Source organism: Arachis hypogaea, chromosome 11 (genome assembly GCF_003086295.3).
Source record: "Arachis hypogaea cultivar Tifrunner chromosome 11, arahy.Tifrunner.gnm2.J5K5, whole genome shotgun sequence".
NCBI classification, from domain to species: domain Eukaryota; kingdom Viridiplantae; phylum Streptophyta; class Magnoliopsida; order Fabales; family Fabaceae; genus Arachis; species Arachis hypogaea.
This window is the reverse complement of record NC_092046.1, coordinates 65,726,885-65,748,414: the sequence shown is the minus strand read 5'-3', so window position 1 is coordinate 65,748,414 and position 21,530 is coordinate 65,726,885. Positions and strand designations below refer to the sequence as shown.

The window sequence follows — 21,530 nt, the reverse complement described above, 5'->3', positions numbered from 1 at the left end:
TGCAGTTAATTGAAGAAGAGGAAGAAGAAGAAGAAGAGGAGGAAGATCTCATGTCATGTTGAAGGGTGCACCACCATAACTGTTATAACATGGAGTAGGCAAGGTGGGCGGCAGTAGTGGCGGTGGTAGCGGTGGTTCTTCGAAGTAAGAGGAGGAAGAAGTAGGAGGGATGTGGAGCTGGTGAAGGAAAGGATCTCTCATGGTTGAGAATGGATCCCCAAAGTAGCGGGCGGTGGTGTCGTTTTGAAGCATAAGGACCAATTTGTCCATTAACAATTTATTCCCCATCCACATCATCAACCAAAACGGACACTTGACACTCCACCCTTCCAGGTCAGCATGCTCCGTTGCCGTTTTGAGCCCCAACTCGACGGAGGGGTATAATTGTCACGCATTTTGTAAGGTAAGGGATTTAAATATATTTTTAAATCTTAAGGGACGAAAATGTCCGCGTTTAAAAAGGTCAGAGACTTATTTTTCTTTTACTCTAAAATATAATGAAGTAATGATATTATTATTTTTATTTTTGATAATATCTGATCTGTTAGCTATAGCACGACCTAATTATATCTATAAATTTGAATCCAAGTGAAATAATAAACGTGACTTATCTTTAGTTAGAGAGAATCTCAGCTTCAACAACTCACTCACAAACAGACTAAGGTTGGTTACTAAAAGATCAGGAAAAGATCTCAACCACTTTGAAGAGTAACACTCTATAAATACAAAACTCTAACTATGTAAAAGGTATGCTATTCACTTTAAATAACATTATACTCATTTTTTACTCTTACTAATTTGAGCGTCGGATTGCCTTTGCAGGTGTCCACGGCCGTCGTTTCCCTTGAAGCCGACGTATACCTCTTTCACTTCAGGCGAAGGAGAGCCCAATCCCTAAAAAAGACAAGTTATACACTATCTGAGGCTTACCACGCAAGAACATTTAGTGCCCTTGTGGGGCCAAGTTTACTTAACCCCACCATTATCTCTTATGCTTGTTTTTTACCATCTTTTGCTCAATGGTAGAAGAACGAAACAATCCACCTCTCCTACTTTCTACTAAGGTCGAACTACTGGTTATCAATGAGTCATTGTGAGCAGAAGTTCAGCGGATGGCCAAACTAGAAATGGAATGACCGAAGCAATGAAGATGAACAAAAGAATCCTAACAATAGCAACGACGATGACAATCACACCTCAAAAACCAAGAACGTGGTGGTAGTCACTCTAAAGTAGCTAGTTTTGTCTCTACTTTTAGAAACTGGCCGACTTCTTCATCAACAATCATGCAGCATCCAAAATCAATGTCCACTACAAGAAATTACTGGAATAGCGACCAATTTAGCGACCGAGTTAGTGACCAATTTGGGTAATCGCTGAAACCATGGTCGCTAATCAGAAAATAGCGACCAACTTCGGTCCCTAAACTTTAGCGACCGATTTTTTAGCAAGGCCACCAAACCCTCACCAAAGAGCATCGGTCGCTAACAAAATCGGTCACTAAATTGTGACCAAATCTTCCGTCGCTAAATCGGTCTCTGAGTAAATCGATGGGAATGGATCCTCTCAATTGTTAAAAAAAATTGAGAGTGTAAAGTGTGATCTCTAACCTTTCATTCTTTTCTCTCTTATATTTATTTTTGGTCCCACTTACAAAATTAATGATGAGAAATCACACTTTACTCTCTCAATTGTTAAAAAAAATTGAGAGGATCCATTTCCGTAAATCGATCGCTAAATGGCAATCAATTTTTCAATTGCTAATTTGCGACTAGTTTTTCGGTCTCCAATTTAGTTACTAAGTGTGGACCAATATTTTAACAACCAACATTTCAGTCACTAAATCTGTCGCTAATTAACAACTAAACATTTTAATGACGAAATTTTCGTGGTTGATCCTAATTTTTTAATTATCAATTTTTTTACTAAATTTTTACATCTAGGCCATCAAATATTAAAAACCCATCAACATAAAACCTACACATTAACACATAAAAGTAAACAATACTTAAACAACACTTTATTATTATTATTATTATAAGAAAAAAGTGAATTAGTAGGCAATGCCTATTAATATTATAAAGAACAAAACAATTAGCTATAATTAGAGATAAAATTCCTCAATCATATTCATAACAATAACAATTATGGTGACGCCAGCACGCAACAATTTTATAATGTTTACAGCATGCTGCAAATAGGTTACAAATGAAGGTTGAGAAAAAGAAAAGGTGCTCTTAATATTCACATTTAAGACTAAATATTCTTCTGTAGCACTCTCTATAGCTTCATTAGCTCTCCAAAGCTATCAAAGTTAATCTTATTTTTATGCTTTATCCATTATTTCACCACAAGCTATGAGCATTATAACTGCATTGGGGAGAGGAACTTTCTTCCATATTGCAAAGTTTATCTGCTCATTTCTTTCTTTAGCTTATAAGGAGGAATGAAAGTCAATTTCTCAAATTTGATACAACTTTTTTGTTCTTCTCAGCCAATGAAATGAAAGCCTTAACAAGCTCCTCCTTAATCATGAATAGAACAGAGGCTGCAAAAACACTATGTACTATCATGAATAGAACAGACTTGCATAGTTGTCCAACATGCAAGAGTCAAAGATATGAAACTCTGCTTCCTTGAATGAATGCAAAACTCTGCTTCCTTGAATGAATGTATGTGTTTAGAAATAAAGAAGAGTCAAATTGAATTTCAACAAATATGACACAAATCAATGTAATTTTCCATCAAACAAATTAAAAAGGGCTTCTAACTGTGCTCTATACCTCCAATGCAGTTATACCACCCTGCTTCTTAGCCGACCGCGCCTTTAGACGCTTTAATGAGCTCTCATAAATCATAAACTGTATTGATGGATTGCAGACCTGTAATTCAGATTCCCACTCTTAAAAAGATTATGTATCTAAATCTTCTTCATGAACTTAATATATCAATGTAACAGATGATAAGGCTTACCAAAATAAGTGCAGGAATGACACCCTTCCAAAATCCAACAATACCAGCTTCACTATACACTTCATTAGCCTTTCATCCAAAAAAAAATCAACATTATCAAAAGAGAAAACATCTCATATGACTAGAAATATGACAACTCTAAAATAGCATATACTTTTCTTTCAATATGACAAATCTAAAATTCAGTATTATATATCATGATTGTAGCTGGAGGTATAAAGTCAGTTTCTTAATAAAAAAAGGACAATGGGACCTGAATCATTTAAATAATAAACCCATCCAACTGACACAGATGGTTCTAGCTAGTTCACCAGAAACAGTTATGATTTAACTTTGATGTTTCAAGCAAACAAGTAATCGAAAGAAGAATGTGCAAGAAGAATCCAGAGACTAACTGCATGTATAGTTCCATATGGCCGAGGTTTCTTAGAATCAAGTTTAGCTAATTTCTCTCTTAAAATTGAGCCTGCTAAGCTGCTTTCAGAAGCTGCCCTCCTCAAGGCCTCTTTCTTTTCCTCCATGATTTTTCTTTCGGCTTGAGTATGTGTCTGGAATCAAACAATAAGTAAATGTCACATCGAAATTGGACACAAAACATGGTTGCATTGTTTATATAATGCACCATGGAAATTGGATAATGACCATTATTAAGAATTCTAAGTTACTCTATACCTCTTAATAGATTATAAATCTTACATTATAAATCTTAATATGAAAAGCAATCATAATGACATACAAACTCAAAATTGTAGTGAAATATATAGAATTTGAATGCGCAGCGCCTACCTGCATACGAGTCACTAGAAACCATATTGGGTTTGTTAGTAGCACATTCAGGGACCTGCAAAATGAGACAATAATAACAATAGGTGCGGAATTTCTAACCACAAACTAACCGGCAAGTGCACCGGGTCGTACTAAGTAATATCTTACGTGAGTAAGGGTCGATCCCACGAGAATTGATGGATTAAGCAACAATAGTGTTTGATAGGATTAGTTAGACAAACAAAAAAGAGTGTTTTAGTATTAAAAAAAAAGCATTAAACAGTAAATTACGAATTTCAAAAAGCAAGCAGCAAATGAGTTGTGAAATATATATGGGAAAACAGTTAAGGATTCAGAGTTATCTATTTTCTGGATTGATTTTTCTTATTAACTAATTTTAATCATGTAAGATTTAATTCATGGCAAACTATTTGTGACTAGACCCTAATTCCTTAGACATTCCTAGTCTCCTCTAAAATTCATCAACTGCCAATTCCTTGGTCAATTAATTCCAATTAGAGGGTGATGATCAAATTCTAGTTTATATGCCACAAGAATCCTAATTATTCAAAAATAAAGAGATTATATGTCACGTATCCCGTTAAATACAAACAATTAGAAATTCAGGATAATATGTTTTCAAGTTATTGTTCAAGTAAAGAGTTTTTCCAAGTTATACAAGAACTCAATTAGAACATGGATCATACTTCCGTTCCACCCAAATTCATAAGATGAAGAACGAAAATAATATTGAAATATAAATCAAAACATGAATTAAAATAGGGAAATAATAATATCAATCCATACAATAGACAGAGCTCCTAACCTTAACAGTGGAGGTTTAGTTGCTCATGGTTTAGAAAGAAAATAAGGATTTAGGTAAAATGTACTGAGTTCCAATCTGATGGGATTAGGTAGAAATCTCCCTTTTATAACTAATCCTCATAAATTTAAAATCTAATTTTTAAAATTAAAATAATATCTTTTCCTAAAATCATATTTGAATTTAAATTTGAATTAATTAACAAGTCTTCAGCTGATGGATGGGAACCACTTGCTTTGTCCATTCTGCAGCTTCTCATCTGTGTTTTCTAGACTAGAAACTGGTTCAAAACAGCCCAGAAATCGTCCCTAGCGTTTTTCTGCATTTTCTGCACGTGGCACACGTCACGCGTACGCGTCAGTCACGCGTACGCGTCGATGGTCTTTTTCGCGAGTCACGCGGACACGTCGGTCACGCGGACGCGCCACTTTGCAAATCTTCAAATCACGCGCACGCGTCGCCATGGAAAGCTCCAAATCACGCGTACGCGTCAGTCACGCACACGCGTCGCTCCTCGCTACCATCTCCTTTTGATTCTTGTGCCGCAGAAACTCCATCAAATCCAACCGAATGCTACCTAAAATAAATAAAATTGCAAAAGACTCAAAGTAGCATCCATATTAGCTAAAAGATAATTAATTCTTTATTAAACTCAACAAATTAGATGCAAATTCACTAGGAAATGATAGGAAAGATGCTCACACATCACAACACCAAACTTAAACTGTTGCTTGTCCTCAAGCAACCAAAAACTAATATAAGCTTAGGATGTGAATTTGCATGAGAATGAGAGTTCGATTAAGCCTATGTCTCTTCTTATAGTGGGATTTACAACTACAATCCTGAATAGTTTTGGCATCTCACTTTATGCTTTGAAGTTCAGAATGATTGGCATCCATAGGAACTTAGAATTCAGATAGTGTTATTGATTCTCCTAGTTCAGTATGTTGATTCTTGAACACAGCTACTTTATAAGTCTTGGCCGTGACCCTAAGCATTTTGTTTTCCAGTATTACCACCGGATACATAAATGCCACAGACACCTAACTGGGTGAACCTTTTCAGATTGTGACTCAGCTTTGCTAGAGTCCCCAGTTAGAGGTACCCAGAGCTCTTAAGCACACTCTTTTTGCTTTGGACCACGACTTTAACCGCTCAGTCTCAAGCTTTTCACTTGACAGCTTCACGCCACAAGCACATGGTTAGGGACAGCTTGATTTAGCCGCTTAGGCCAGGATTTTATTCCTTTGGGCCCTCCTATCCATTAATGCTCAAAGCCTTGAATCCTTTTTACCCTTTGACTTTAAAGGGTTCTTAGCTTTTTCTGCTTGCTTTTTCTCTTTTTTTTTTTAATTTTTTTCTTTTTTCGCATGCTTCGTGTTTTTCACTGCTTTTTCTTGCTTCAAGAATCAATTTTATGATTTTTCAGATTATCAATAACATTTCTCTTTTTTTATCATTCTTTCAAGAGCCAACAATTTTAACATTCATAAACTTCACTATAAAAAATATGCACTGTTTATGTCATGCATTCAGAATTACAGAAAATACCACCACATTTAAGTAAATAAGACTATTCTTCAATATAGACCCACTTTCTCATGCAATATATCACTCCTATATTTTTTTTATTTGAATTCAAGCTTAGTGAGTAATACATGAGACATCTTTTCAGAATTAAAGTAATAGGGGAAACTAAACTAGTCCTAGGATTCTAACTAATAAAGGATCATGCAACAAACAAAGCAAAAATAGCAGAAAACCGGAACATAATATAAAAAAAAAGGAAGGAATAAAAAATGAAAGGAACTCAACCACCTTAATTATCTTAGCGGTCGTTTTATTCTTCAGGTTGTGCTCCTCTGTGAAGATGATTCGCCTCCCTTTGGTGCCATAAGAATAGACAGAAAACCTATAAGCGAAACGTCAATACCAAACTTAAAGGTTTGCTTGTCCTCAAGCAAAGAAGAACTGAAAATAAAAAAGAGACAAATATTAATATGAAAGAAAAAGGAAAGGATAAAAGAACAAGAGAGAATTAGGATTGGGAGAGGGAGAAAGAAAATTAAAACTGGGCGACGGAGGCGACGCGTACGCGTACGGCACGCGTACGCGTGGGTCGCGGAACTTCCTTAATGATGCGTAAGCATCAGGCACGCGTTCGCGTGCCATGGGTTTGGCGTGATTCGCATGAATCCAGCCGTGCGCACGCGCAACTCTCTGTTCGCGTGGCTAGGGAACCAATATTAGCATACGACGCGTTCGCGTCATGCACACGCACGCGTGGTTGGCCGTTTGGTCAAATGACGCGCACACGTCAGGGACGCGTACGCGTGGGCAATTTTGTGCGTTTAGCACACTCCCAGTCCCGAGCCAGCACAACTCTCTGCTCAAACACCTTTTACGCCGATTTGCGAGGTCACGCGTATGCGTCGATGATGCGAACGCGTGGAGTGCCACAATCATGAATGACGCGCACGCGTGGGTACGCGTACGCGTGGGTTTGTTTGTGCTAGAGGCATCATTTTCGCGTCATTCTCGCACAACTCTCTGTTCAAATTTATTTTTCACACACACCTATCTGACGCGTACGCATCAGCGACGCTTGCGCGTCATGTGCCCCCTTTTTTTATATATATATTATCCGGTTCCTGTTCTAAGATAGCTGCATGATCTGAAAAATAGTAAAAATTTAGTAAAAATCAAATAAGGAAGAAAACTACTACTACGAAAAATAGCTAATAAGGATACGAAATTATCGGGTTGCCTCCCGACAAGCGCTTCTTTAGCGTCACTAGCTTGATGGTCAGTTCTTATAGTTCAGCAGATGAGTGGACCTCTGACAATCAATCTCACCTCCAAGATAGCGCTTCAACCTCTGGCCATTCACTGTAAACTTCCTGTCATAATTCTCTTCCTGTATTTCCACATGACCATATGGTGAAGCTCTGGTAACCACAAACGGTCCTGACCACCGGAATTTCAGCTTCCCGAGAAAGAATTTTAGCCTTAAATTATACAGAAGCACTCTCTGTCCTGGCTTAAAGACTCTGATGGCAATCTTCTTGTCATGCAGCAGCTTGGTTCTTTTCTTATAGAGCTTGGCATTCTCATAAGCTGAATATCTAAATTCATCAAGCTCATTCAACTGAAGCATCCACTTAATTCCTGCAGTTTCTGAATCAAGATTCAGGTACCTGATTTCCCAGTAAGCCTTGTGCTCCAGCTCAACTGGCAAGTGACAGGCTTTGCCATAGACCAACTGATCTGGGGACATGCCAATTGGAGTCTTGTACGCTGTTCGGTATGCCCAGAGAGCATCATCAAGCTTCCTAGACCAGTCCTTTCTTGAAACACTGACGGTCTTATCTAGAATCCTCTTAAGTTTCCTGTTGGAAACTTCAACCTGTCCACTTGTCTGAGGATGATAGGGGGTTGCCACTTTATGACGGACTCCATATCTATGCAGAAGAGAGTCCAGCTGTCTGTTACAAAAGTGGCTTCCACCATCACTAATGAGTGTCCTTGGAACACCAATCCGGCTAAAGATATATCTCTGAAGAAAGCTCATTACCACCTTGGCATCATTGGTGGGTAGAGCCACAGCTTCCACCCACTTGGACACATAGTCAAGCGCCACTAAAATGTAGTTGTTTGAATGTGAGGGTGGAAAAGGTCCCATGAAATTAATACCCCACACATCAAACAATTCAACTTCAAGAATCCCCTGCTGTGGCATTTCATAGTTGGCAGGGAGATTCGTGGCCTTTGCACATCTGTCACAGTGCTTCACAAATTCTCTTGAATCTCTGAAGAGAGTCGGCCAGTAAAACCCGCTCTGAAGGACCTTTGTAGCTGTCCTTTCACCACCAAAGTGGCCTCCATAATCAGAACCATGACAGTGCGAAAGAATCTGCTGTGTTTCTTCATCTGGGACACATCTCCAGATTATACCATCTGAACACCTTTTAAAAAGGTATGGTTCCTCCCAAATGTAGTACTTGGCATCAGTCAATAGCTTATTTACTTGTTGCCTGCTGTACTCCCTTGGGATAAAATTCATGGCCTTATAATTGGCAATGTCTGCAAACCATGGAACCTGTTGAATGAAGAACAATTGCTCATTTGGAAACGTCTCAGTCACAGCTGTGGGTAGTTGTTCTCCTGCTTCAGGCTCAATTCTGGAAAGATGGTTAGCTACTTGATTTTCTGACCCTTTCCTGTCTTTTATCTCAATATCAAACTCCTGAAGGAGCAACACCCATCTGATTAATCTTGGTTTAGAATTCTGTTTGGTTAGAAGGTACTTCAAAGCAGCATGGTCAGTATAAACAATAACCTTAGAACCAAGTAAATAGGACCTAAACTTATCAACAGCATACACAACAGCTAATAATTCCTTTTCTGTAGTTGTGTAATTCTTTTGAGCATCATTTAACACACGACTAGCATAGTAAATAACATGTACAAGCTTACCATGCCTCTGTCCTAAAATAGCTCCTATAGCAAAATCACTGGCATCACACATTAATTCAAATGGTAAATCCCAGTCAAGGGGAGCTATAATGGGAGCAGAGGTAAGGTTTGCTTTCAGAGTTTCAAAGGCATGCAGACAATAAGAATCAAAGATAAAAGGAACATCAACAACCAACAGGTTGCTCAATGGTTTAGCAATTTTAGAAAAATCCTTTATAAATCTTCTATAAAATCCTGCATGACCCAAGAAACTTCTAATTGCCTTAACATTAGTTGGTGGTGGTAATTTTTCAATTACCTCCACCTTTGCTCTGTCTACCTCAATCCCCTTACTTGAAATCAGGTGTCCAAGAACAATGCCTTCTATAACCATAAAATGGTATTTTTTTCCAATTTAAAAAGATTCTTGACACCGTTTCAAGACAAGAGATAAATGTTTAAGGCAGGATTCAAAAGAATTACCAAAAACAGAAAAGTCATCCATAAATATTTCAATAAACTTTTCAACCATATCAGAAAAAATTGAAACCATACACATCTGAAAAGTTACTGGAGCATTACAAAGTCCAAATGGCATTCTCCTGTAAGCAAATACTCCAAAGGGACATGTGAATGTTGTTTTCTCTTGATCTTGAGGGTCCACTGCAATTTGATTATATCTAGAATATCCATCTAGAAAACAATAAAAAGCATGACCAGCTAACCTCTCAAGCATCTGATCAATGAAAGGCAGGGGGAAATGATCCTTCCTTGTAGCAGTGTTGAGCCTCCTATAATCTATACACATTCTCCATCATGTGATTGTTCTTGTAGGAATAAGCTCATTCTTTTCATTCTTGATTACTGTCATCCCTCCTTTCTTGGGAACTACCTGCACAGGACTTACCCAAGGGCTGTCAGAAATAGGGTAAATAATACCTGCTTCCCATAATTTCATTACCTCTTTTTGGACCACCTCTTTCATAGTTGGATTAAGTCTCCTTTGTGGTTGCACAACTGGTTTAGCATCATCTTCAAGGAGGATCTTGTGCATACACTTGGTTGGACTAATCCCCTTCAAGTCACTAATGGTCCACCCAAGAGCTGTTTTATGGCTCCTGAGCACTGAAACAAGCGCCTCTTCTTCTTCAGGCTTCAGAGAAGAGCTAATAATTACTGGATATGAATCATTTCCACTCAAGAACACATATTTCAGAGAAGGAGGTAAAGGTTTGAGCTCAAGCTTGGGGACTTCTTCCTCCTTTATTGGCGTGTTCATCATCTCCTTTTGGGGTGGTGAATCATCAACTTTAACCAATTCATACTCAAAAATAGGATACAGAACATCATCAAGTACCTCAGTTTCCAGTACTTCTTGAACAAGTGGTTCAATAACATCTATTTTCATACACCCCTCAGAATCATTAGGGTGCTTGAGGGCTTCAAAAACATTTAGGACCACCTGTTCTTCATTGACCCTCAGGGTTAATTCACCCTTTTGCACATCAATCAGAGCTCTACCTGTAGCTAAAAAGGGTCTACCAAGTATAATAGAGGGTTTTACCTCCTCTTCCATGTCTAATATAACAAAATCAGCAGGGAAGATAAATGGTCCTACTTTCACAAGTAAATCTTCAACAACACCCACAGGTAATTTAATAGAAAGATCAGCAAGTTGAAGAGAAATACAAGTGGATTTTACCTCCTCAATTTGAAGCTTTTTCATCACTGAAAGTGGCATTAGATTGATGCTAGCTCCAAGATCACATAAAGCTCTCTGAATGCCGACATCTCTAATGGTGCAAGGAATGACAAAACTTCCTGGGTCTGGCATCTTCTCAGGAAGGGTGTGTTGAATAATGGCACTACATTCCTTAGTTAACACCACTGTCTCTTGTTCCTTCCAATTCCTCTTGTGAGTCAACAATTATTTCATAAATTTTGCATAGAGATGCATTTGCTCCAGAGCCTCTACAAAAAGAATGTTGATCTGCAGCTTCTTGAAGACATCTAAAATTTTGAGAATTGCTTTTCCTTGGACGCCTTTTGAAGCCTCTAAGGATATGGCATTTTTGGCTTGTATTCAGGAGCCTTTGGCAAGGTGGGATAATTGTCAAGAGAGTCAGGAAACGGGTTGTCTGCACGTTTAGGAGGGGCGTTGGTGCACAAATTGTGAATCACACTTTTCACAACTCGTACCACTGACCAGCAAGTGCATTGGGTCGTCCAAGTAATACCTCACGTGAGTAAGGGTCGAATCCCACGGAGATTGTTGGTTTGAAGCAATCTATGGTTATCTTGTAAATCTTAGTCAGGAAGTCAATTATGTTTATCAGTTGAGTTGCGAATAAACAAGAGAGCATGGATTAAAGGTTACTTGTTATGCAGTAATGGAGAATCTGTTGGAGTTTTGGAGATGCTTTATTTTCTGAATCTCTGCTTTCCTCTGTCTTCTTGTTCACGCACGCACGTCCTCCTATGGCAAGCTGTATGTAGGGGTTCACCGTTGTCAATGGCTACATCCCATCCTCTCAGTGAAGAATATGCTCACATGCTCTGTCACAGCACGGCTAATCATCTGTCGGTTCTCGATCATACTGGAATAGGATTCTTCGTCCTTTTGCGTCTGTCACTAACGCCCAGCACTTGCGAGTTTGAAGCTCATCACAGTCATTCGATCATTGAATCCTACTCGGAATACCACAGACAAGGTTTAGACTTTCCGGATTCTCATGAATGCCACCATCAGTTCTAGCTTATACCACGAAGATTCTGATTAAGGAATCTAAGAGATACTCATTCAATCGTATATAGAACGGAGGTGGTTGTCAGGCACATGTTCATGGTTTGAGGAAGGTGATGAGTGTCACAGATCATCACCTCCATCACAGTTAAGCGCGAATGAACATCTTAGATAGGAACAAGCGTGTTTGAATGGAAAACAGAAATACTTGCATTAATTCATCGAGACACAGCAGAGCTCCTCACCCCCAACAATGGAGTTTAGAGACTCATGCCGTCAAAGAGTACAAAGTTTAGATCTAAAATGTCATCAGATACAAAATAAGTCTCTAAAAGTTGTTTAAATACTAAACTAGTAGCCTAGGTTTGCAGAAATTGAGTAAACTATAACAGATGGTATAGAGATCCACTTCTGGGGCCCACTTGGTGTGTGCTGGGGCTGAGACTTAAGCAATTCACGTGCATAAGGCTATTTTGGGTGTTCAACGCCAGGTTTGGATCCATTTCTGGCGTTGAACTCCAACTTTTAATCCTTTTCTGGCGCTGGACGCCAGAATTGGGCAGAGAACTGGCGTTGAACGCCAGTTTACGTCGTCTATCTTTGAGCAAAGTATGGACTATTATATATTGCTAGAAAGCCCTAGATGTCTAATTTCCAACTCAATTAGAAGCACGCCATTTCGAGTTCTGTAGCTCCAGAAAATCCACTTTGAGTGCAGGAAGGTCAGAATCCAACAGCATCAGCAGTCCTTTTTCAGCCTGAATCAGATTTTTGCTCAGCTCCTTCAATTTCAGCCAGAAAAATACCTGAAATTACAGAAAAATACACAACTCATAGTAAAGTCCAGAAATATGACTTTTTCCTAAAAACTAATGAAAATAAACTAAAAACTAACTAAAACATACTAAAAACTATATGAAATTAACTCCAAAAAGCGTATAAAATATCCGCTCATCACAACACCAAACTTAAACTGTTGCTTGTCCTCAAGCAACTAGACAAATAAAATAGAAGACTAATAGGTTGAGAAGCAATAATATCTCAGAGTTTTTGAGTGAAGCTCAGATTCTAATTAGATGAGCGGGACTAGCAGCTTTTTGCTTCCGAACAGTTTTGGCATCTCACTTTATCCATTGAAGCTCAGAGTGATTGGCATCTATAAGAACTTAGAATTCAGATAGTGTTATTGATTCTCCTATTTCAGTGTGATGATTCTTGAACACAGCTATTTCATGAGTCTTGGCCGTGGCCCTAAGCACTTTGTTTTCAAGTATTACCCCTGGATACATAAATGCCACAGACACATAATTGGGTGAACCCTTTGGATTGTGACTCAGCTTTGCTAAAGTCCCCAATTAGAGGTGTCCAGAGTTCTTAAACACACTCTTCTTTCTGCTTTGGACCTTGACTTTAACCGCTTAGTCTCAAGTTTTCACTTGACACCTTCACGCCACAAGCACATGGTTAGGGACAGCTTGGTTTAGCCGCTTAGGCCAGGATTTTATTCCCTTAGGCCCTCCTATTCACTGATGCTCAAAGCCTTGGGATCCTTTTTATTACCCTTGCCTTTTGGTTTTAAGGGCTATTGGCTTTTTCTGCTTTTTTTTTGCTACTTTTTCTTGCTTCAAGAATCATTTTTATGATTTTTCAGATTATCAATAACATGTCTCATGTTCATCATTTTTTCAAGAGCCAACATATTTAACAGTCTTAAGCAACAAATTCAAAAGACATATGCACTGTTCAGGCATTCATTTAGAAGACAAAAAGTATTGCCACCACATGTAACTAATTAGAATTTCTCTTATTAAAACTCAAAATTTTATGGCCTCTTATTCAAAAGATCTACTATTTTATTCATGTTTGCTGATGATGAGAAAAATAAACTATAGCTTAATTGGAGATAAGATCAAAATAGATACTAATTACTATTATATGATTCCTAAGGTGAACTTTTCTAATGACACTATCACAGATTTAAAGCAGAAATTGGAATTTAACAACCTTTATTCTGGGGGAACAGGGGTTCCTCTGATCCTTGGGGTGCTTGGTCCTGCAAGAGATAACTTCTGGCGCTTTAAGTCCCTTAAGTCACGCCCTTGCTCCTCTTGTTCTTTAAACATATAGGTAAGAATTTGACTGTGTTCCTTCTGTTCCTTTATTATTTGCTCCATAGCTTCCCGTATCTTGGTGATAGACGTCTCAAGATACTCCCAATATTCAGATTGAGGGATTTCTGGGAGGAATTCCTGCGTTTTCTTCTTGGTGGGATCCTCCTGCGCTTGTTGTTTTTCCATTGATGCCTTGGTGATTGGTTTCTCAACTGAGATGTACTCATTTATTCCCATCCTTACTCCAGCGTCCTTGCAGAGCAGCGATATCACGCTTGGATAAGCCAACATGGCCTCCTTAGAATTTTTGTTAGCAATTTTGTAGAGTTCAGCTGAGATCAGCAGATGAACTTCCACTTCCTTTCCCATCATGATGCAATGGATCATCACTGCTCTTTTAACTGTGACTTCAGAACGGTTGCTAGTAGGCAACAGAGAATGCCCAATGAAGTCCAACCATCCTCTGGCGACTGGTTTGAGACCTTCTTTCTTGAGTTGATTTGGGACACCCTTTGTGTTGGTGGTCCACCTGGCTCCAGGGATACATATGTCCTCTAGAATCTTATCCAGACCCTTGTCTGTTCTCATTATTCTCCTGTTGAAGGAATCTGGATCATCTTTCAGCTGAGGTAACTTTAAGATCTCTCTAATCTTGTCAGGGGTGGTATGAACAATCTTTCCTCTGACCATGGTCCGATATTCATAGAAGGCAGTTCCAGATAGTTTTTGCTTGTCAGTCTGCCACATATTAGCATAGAACTCCTGGATCATATTCCTTCCCACCTTCGTTTCAGGATTAGCTAGGACTTCCCAGTTCTTGATTCGAATTTGCTCCTGGATCTCCGGATATTCATCTTCTTTCAGATCGAATCTAACTTCCGGGATCACTGATCTCAGACCCATTATTTTGTTATAATGGTCTGAATGTTCTTTAGATAAGAACTTCCCTTGATTCCAAAGTGGTTTTGGAACGCTCTCTTTCTTGCCTCTTGGAGTGGGTTATTTTCCTTTGGGGGCCATGATCTTAGTGATCGCGGATAAACACACCAAACTTAGAGGTTTGCTTGTCCTCAAGCAAAAGAAAAGAAAGGAGAGGGATAGAAGGAGAGCTAGGTGCAATTGTTGATGGGAGAGGAGGGAGGCCGAACTCAAATTTATAGGGGGGAGGGTGGGTTTTCGAAAAAGAAGAGATAAAGATATGATAAAAAGATTTATTTGGAAAAGATAAGATAGAAGATATGATAAGAGAAGATATAGTTTAAAATTGAGAGGATATGAAAGATTTTTGAAAAAGATAGATTTAGATTTTGAAACAGATAAAGTGGAGGTTTTGAAAAAGATATTGATGAGTTGAAAAGATAGATTTGTAAAAAAATTTTTTTTGAAAAGAGTTGGATTGAATTTGCAAAGAGGCCTGGTGCTTATGGATTAAAATACATTTGATATTTTTAGGGTAGGATTTTTAGAAATTATGGAATTTAGAAATCAAGGTTCTTAACATGTTTATGCAAGAAATCATGTATTGAAGTATGAAAATCAAGATTTAGAATGAAAAAAATTGAATAAAAATGAGTTTTGTCTCCTCCCTGCCATCCTGGCGTTTGAACGCCCAAACACTGCCTGTTTTGGGCGTTCAGCGCCCAATTGCTGCTCTTCTGGGCGTTCAACGCCCAGCTGCTGCCATTACTGGCGTTCAACGCCCAGTGGGTGCCCATTTCTGGCGTTGAACGCCCAGATTGCTACCATTACTGGCGTTTTCTTGCCAGTGAGCTCTTTTTCTCTGTTTTGTGTGCCGAGGTCTTCTGTAAATGATTCCTCACCTTAGTGTCAGTGAACTTTATATAAACAAATAAAAATAAAAATAAAAATAGGGCAAAATGCTTAGAGGATTGTTGCCCCATGGCTGGGTTGCCTCCCAGCAAGCGCTTCTTTATTGTCTTTAGCTGGACCTTGCTGAGCTTTTAATCTAGCTTCAGCCTTGAGCATTCTTGCTCAATGTTGCCTTCAAGATAGTGCTTGATTCTCTGTCCATTGACAATGAACTTCTTATTAGAATCAATATCTTGAAGCTCCACATAACCATATGGTGATACACTTGTAATCACGTATGGTCCCCTCCACCGGGATTTCAGTTTCCCGGGGAATAGCCTGAGTCTAGAGTTAAACAACAGAACCTTCTGTCCTGGTTCAAAGATTCTAGATGACAGCTTTCTGTCATGCCACCTTTTTTATTTCTCTTTATAAAGCTTGGCATTTTCGAAAGCTGTGAATCTGAATTCCTCTAGCTCATTTAGCTGGAGCAATCGTTTTTCTCCTGCTAATTTGGCATCAAAGTTTAGGAATCTGGTTGCCCAGTAGGCTTTATGTTCCAGTTCCACGGGCAGGTGACATGCCTTACCATACACGAGTTGGTATGGAGAGGTCCCTATAGGGGTCTTGAATGCTGTTCTGTAAGCCCACAGAGCATCATCCAAGCTCCGTGCCCAATCCTTTCTACGGGTATTTACTGTCCGTTCTAGGATTCTCTTTAATTCTCTGTTAGAGACTTCAGCTTGCCCATTAGTTTGTGGATGATATGGAGTAGCTACCTTGTGGCGAATTCCATACCGAACCATGGCAGAGTAAAGCTGTTTATTGCAGAAGTGAGTGCCCCCATCACTGATTAGTACTCTAGGGACACCAAACCTGCTAAAGATATGTTTCTGGAGGAACTTCAGCACTGTCTTAATATCATTGGTGGGTGTGGCAATGGCTTCAACCCATTTTGATACATAGTCAACTGCCACCAGAATATAAGTGCTTGAGTATGATGGCGGGAAAGGTCCCATGAAGTCAATTCCCCATACGTCAAACAACTCAATTTCCAAGATTCCTTGTTGAGGCATGGCGTAACCATGAGGCAGATTACCAGCTCTTTGGCAACTGTCACAGTTACGTACAAACTCTCGGGAATCTTTATAGAGTGTGGGCCAATAGAAGCCACATTGGAAGACCTTGGTGGCTGTTCGCTCACCTCTGAAATGGCCTCCATATTGAGATCCATGGCAATGGCACAGGATCCTCTGTGCTTCTTCTCTAGGCACACACCTACGAATTATTCCGTCTGCACATCTCTTAAAGAGATAAGGTTCATCCCACAAGTAGTACCTTGCATCAGTAATTAATTTCTTCTTTTGTATCCTGTTGTACTCCTTGGGTATGAACCTTGCAGCTTTATAGTTTGCAATATCGGCAAACCATGGTGTTTCCTGAATGGCAAATAAATGCTCATCCGGAAAAGTCTCAGAGATCTCAAGAGAGGGGAGGGGCGTCCCTTCTACTGGCTCTATCCGGGACAGATGATCAGCTACTTGGTTCTCTGTTCCTTTTCTGTCTCTTATTTCTATATCAAACTCTTGCAGAAGCAACACCCATCTGATGAGCCTGGGTTTTGAATCCTGCTTTGTGAGTAGATATTTAAGAGCAGCATGATCAGTATACACAATCACTTTTGATCCTACTAAGTATGATCTGAACTTGTCAATGGCGTAAACCACTGCAAGTAATTCTTTTTCTGTGGTTGTGTAATTTTTCTGGGCATCATTTAAAACGCAACTAGCATAATAAATGACATGCAGAAGCTTGTCATGTCTCTGTCCTAATACTGCACCAATGGCGTGATCACTGGCATCACACATTAGCTCAAATGGTAACGTCCAGTCTGGTGCAGAAATGACTGGTGCTGTCACCAGCTTAGCTTTCAGCGTTTCGAACGCCTGCAGGCACTCTGTGTCAAACACAAATGGCATGTCCGCAGCTAGCAGATTGCTTAGAGGTTTTGCGATTTTTGAAAAATCCTTTATAAACCTCCTATAGAATCCTGCGTGCCCCAGAAAGCTTCTGATTGCCTTAACATTGGCAGGTGGTGGTAATTTTTCAATTACCTCTATTTTTGCTTGATCCACCTCTATTCCCTTGTTTGAAATTTTATGCCCAAGAACAATCCCTTCAGTCACCATGAAGTGACATTTTTCCCAGTTTAATACTAGGTTGGTTTCTTGGCATCTTTTCAGAACAAGTTTCAGGTGATCAAGACAGGAGCTGAATGAGTCTCCATATACTGAGAAGTCATCCATGAAGACTTCCAGAAATTTTTCCACCATATTAGAGAAAATAGAGAGCATGCATCTCTGGAAGGTTGCAGGCGTATTACATAGCCCAAATGGCATCCTTCTATAAGCAAACACTCCAGATGGACATGTGAATGTTGTTTTCTCTTGATCCTGAGGATCTACTGTAATCTGGTTATAGCCTGAGTAGCCGTCCAAAAGTAGTAATAATCATGACCTGCTAGTCTTTCTAGCATCTGGTCTATGAATGGTAAAGGAAAATGATCCTTTCTGGTGGCTGTATTGAGCCTTCTGTAGTCAATACACATGCGCCACCCTGTAACTGTTCTTGTAGGAACCAGTTCATTTTTTTCATTATGAATCACTGTCATGCCTCCCTTTTTTGGGACGACTTGGACAGGGCTCACCCATGGGCTATCAGAAATAGGATAAATAATCTCAGCCTCTAGTAGTTTGGTGACCTCTTTCTGCACCACTTCTTTCATGGCTGGATTTAGCCGCCTCTGTGGTTGAACCATTGGTTTGGCATTATCCTCCAATAAGATTTTGTGCATGCATCTAGCTGGGCTTATGCCCTTAAGGTCACCTATGGACCACCCAAGAGCTGTCTTGTGTGTCCTTAGCACTTGAATAAGTGCCTCCTCTTCCTGTGAATTTAAAGCAGAGCTTATGATCACTGGAAAAGTGTCACCTTCTCCCAGAAACGCATATTTCAAGGATGGTGGTAATGGCTTGAGCTCGGGTTTAGGAGGTTTTTCCTCTTTCAGAAGAAATTTTAAAGGCTCTTTCATGTCCTCTGAATCCTCTAAATCAGGCTGAACATCTTTAAAGATGTTCTCCAACTCTGATTCAAGACTCTCAGTCATGTTGATCTCTTCTACCAAAGAGTCAATAAGATCAACTTTCATGCAGTCTTTTGATGTGTCTGGATGCTGCATGGCTTTGATAGCGTTCAACTTAAACTCATCATCATTGACTCTCAGGGTTATTTCCCCCTGTTGGACGTTAATGAGGGATCGTCTAGTTGCTAGGAAGGGTCTTCCTAGAATAAGAGTAGCACTCTTGTGTTCCTCCATTTCCAACACAACAAAGTCAGTGGGAAAGGTGAATGGCCCAACTCTGACAATCATGTCTTCAATCACGCCTGATGGGTATTTAGTGGAGCCATCAGCAAGTTGGAGACATATCCTGGTTGGTTTAACTTCTTCAGTTAAGCCAAGCTTTCTGATAGTGGATGCAGGTATTAGGTTGATGCTTGCCCCAAGATCGCATAAGGCTGTCTTGGTGCATTGACCTTCTAATATGCATGGTATCAGAAAACTCCCAGGGTCTTTGAGCTTCTCAGGAAAGCTTTCCAGAATGACTGCACTGCATTCTTCAGTGAGGAGAACTCTTTCTGTTTCTCTCCAATCCTTTTTATGACTCAAGATCTCTTTCATGAACTTGGCATAAGAAGGTATTTGCTCAAGTGCTTCTGCAAATGGAATCTTTATTTCAAGAGTCCTGAGGTAATCTGCGAAGCGAGCAAATTGCTTATCCTGCTCCTCTTTCCGGAGTTTTTGAGGATAAGGTATCTTGGCTTTATATTCTTCAACCTTAGTTGTTGTAGGTTTATTGCCTACAGAAGTGGTTGAAGAAGCCTTTTTAGAGGGGTTGTTATCAGCATTTGTGTGTGTCTGATCCCTCACTGGCAATTGAGTGCCAGAGTTAGAAGCTGGAGTGAAACTAGACGCCAGCTCCTTGTCTGCTCCTGGCGTTTGAACGCCAGAATTGTGCCCATTTTGGGCGTTCAGCGCCAGATCTTGCCCATTTTGGGCATTCAACGCCAGATCCTTGCCCATTTCTGGCGTTGAACACCAGTCGTGCCTTGTTTCTGGCGTTGAACGCCAGTCCTGAGCATGGTCTGGGCGTTCAGCGCCCGCCTTCCACCAATTTTCTGGCGTTTTCGTTCCAGAATTACTTTTCCCTGGGCTCTTACTGTCCTCAGGTGAATTTTGGGTGGTTTGCTCATTTCTTAGCTTTTTGCTGCCTTGAGGTGGGGTATTTAATGTTTTCCCACTTCTTAGTTGAACTGCTTGGCATTCTTCTGCTATTTGCCTTGACAGCTGCTGCTTTGTTTGCTTAAACTATTCGTCCATATGTATATTAGCCATCCTTGTCTCTTGTAGTCTATCTTTGAATTCGGCTAACTGCTTTGTTAGAAAGTCCAATTGCTGATTGAATTCAGCAGCTTGTTTTATAGGACTGAGTTCAGCAGTTGCTGTTTTGACCTCTTCTTTCATGGGAGGGTCACTGCTTAGGTACAGATGCTGATTCCTGGCAACTGTATCAATGAGCTCTTGGGCTTCTTCAATTGTCTTTCTCATGTGGATAGATCCACCAGCTGAGTAATCCAAAGACATCTGAGCTCCTTCTGCAATCCCATAATAGAAGATGTCTAACTGAACCCACTTTGAAAACATTTCAGAGGGGCATTTTCGTAGCATCTCTCTGTATCTCTCTCAAGCATCATAAAGAGATTCATTATCTCCTTGTTTAAAGCCTTGGATGTCCAGCCTTAGCTGTGTCATCCGTTTTGGGGGAAAGTATTGATTCAGGAATTTTTCTGTCAGCTGTTTCCATGTCCTTATGCTGGCCTTAGGTTGGTTATTCAACCACCTCTTAGCTTGATCTTTTACAGCAAATGGAAATAGTAATAGTCTGTAGACATCCTGATCTATTTCTTTATCATGTACTGTGTCAGCAATCTGTAGAAACTGTGCCAAAAACTCTGTAGGTTCTTCTTGTGGAAGACCGGAATACTGGCAACTTTGCTGCACCATGATAATGAGCTGAGGATTCAACTCAAAGCTACTGACTCCAATGGAGGGTATGCAGATACTACTCCCATATGAAGCAGTAGAGGGGTTAGAATATGACCCCAGAGTCCTCCTGGACTGTTCATTTCCGCTTAGGTCCATGATGGAGAAAGGGAGATGATATAAAAATTATTTTTATTTATTTATTTATTTATTTATTTCGAAATCAAAATAAATCAAAATAAAATAAATAAAAATGCGTGAAAGATTTTTGAAAAAGTGAGGAGAGAGAAAGTGGTTAGGAGATTTTGAAAAGGATATGATGATTTTTGAAAAAGGTTTTAACTTTTGAAATAAAAATCTAAATTTTAGCAATAGATTTCGAAAAAGATGCTTTAAAATAGAGAGAAAAGATATTTTTGAAATTTAAGAAGAGAGAGAAAAATAATAAGATAGCACAAGATTTGAAATTTTTAGATCTAATGCTCCTTGTTTTCGAAAATTTTTAAGGGAAAAACACTAAGGAACACCAAACTTAAAAATTTTAAGATCAAGACACAAGGAAAACTCAAGAACACTTTGAAGATTCACAAGAACACAAGAACACGAAGGAAGAACACCAAACTTAAAATTTTTAGAAAACTACTAAAATTTTTGAAAAACACAGAGAAATTAACAAGAAAACACCAAACTTAAAGTTTGGCACAGGATTTAATAGAAAAATTATTTTTGAAAAGATTTTAATAAGAAATA

At 39.3% G+C, this 21,530-nt stretch overlaps 1 protein-coding gene across 1 annotated transcript in view; it reads right to left on the bottom strand.

Annotated features, from left to right (window-relative positions):
• Positions 1–777: 777 nt before the first annotated feature.
• The window catches only part of LOC112721437 (peroxisomal nicotinamide adenine dinucleotide carrier-like), a 39,159-nt gene continuing 18,406 nt past the window's right edge, over positions 778–21,530 (bottom strand). Inside the window, exons 3-7 of the mRNA XM_025772503.1 lie at positions 3,760–3,814; positions 3,369–3,521; positions 2,974–3,042; positions 2,784–2,882; positions 778–894 (exon numbers count right to left, since the gene is read on the bottom strand). Of these exons, the coding sequence (XP_025628288.1) occupies positions 778–894; positions 2,784–2,882; positions 2,974–3,042; positions 3,369–3,521; positions 3,760–3,814 (493 nt within the window). The remainder of the gene's footprint in view (positions 895–2,783; positions 2,883–2,973; positions 3,043–3,368; positions 3,522–3,759; positions 3,815–21,530) is intronic.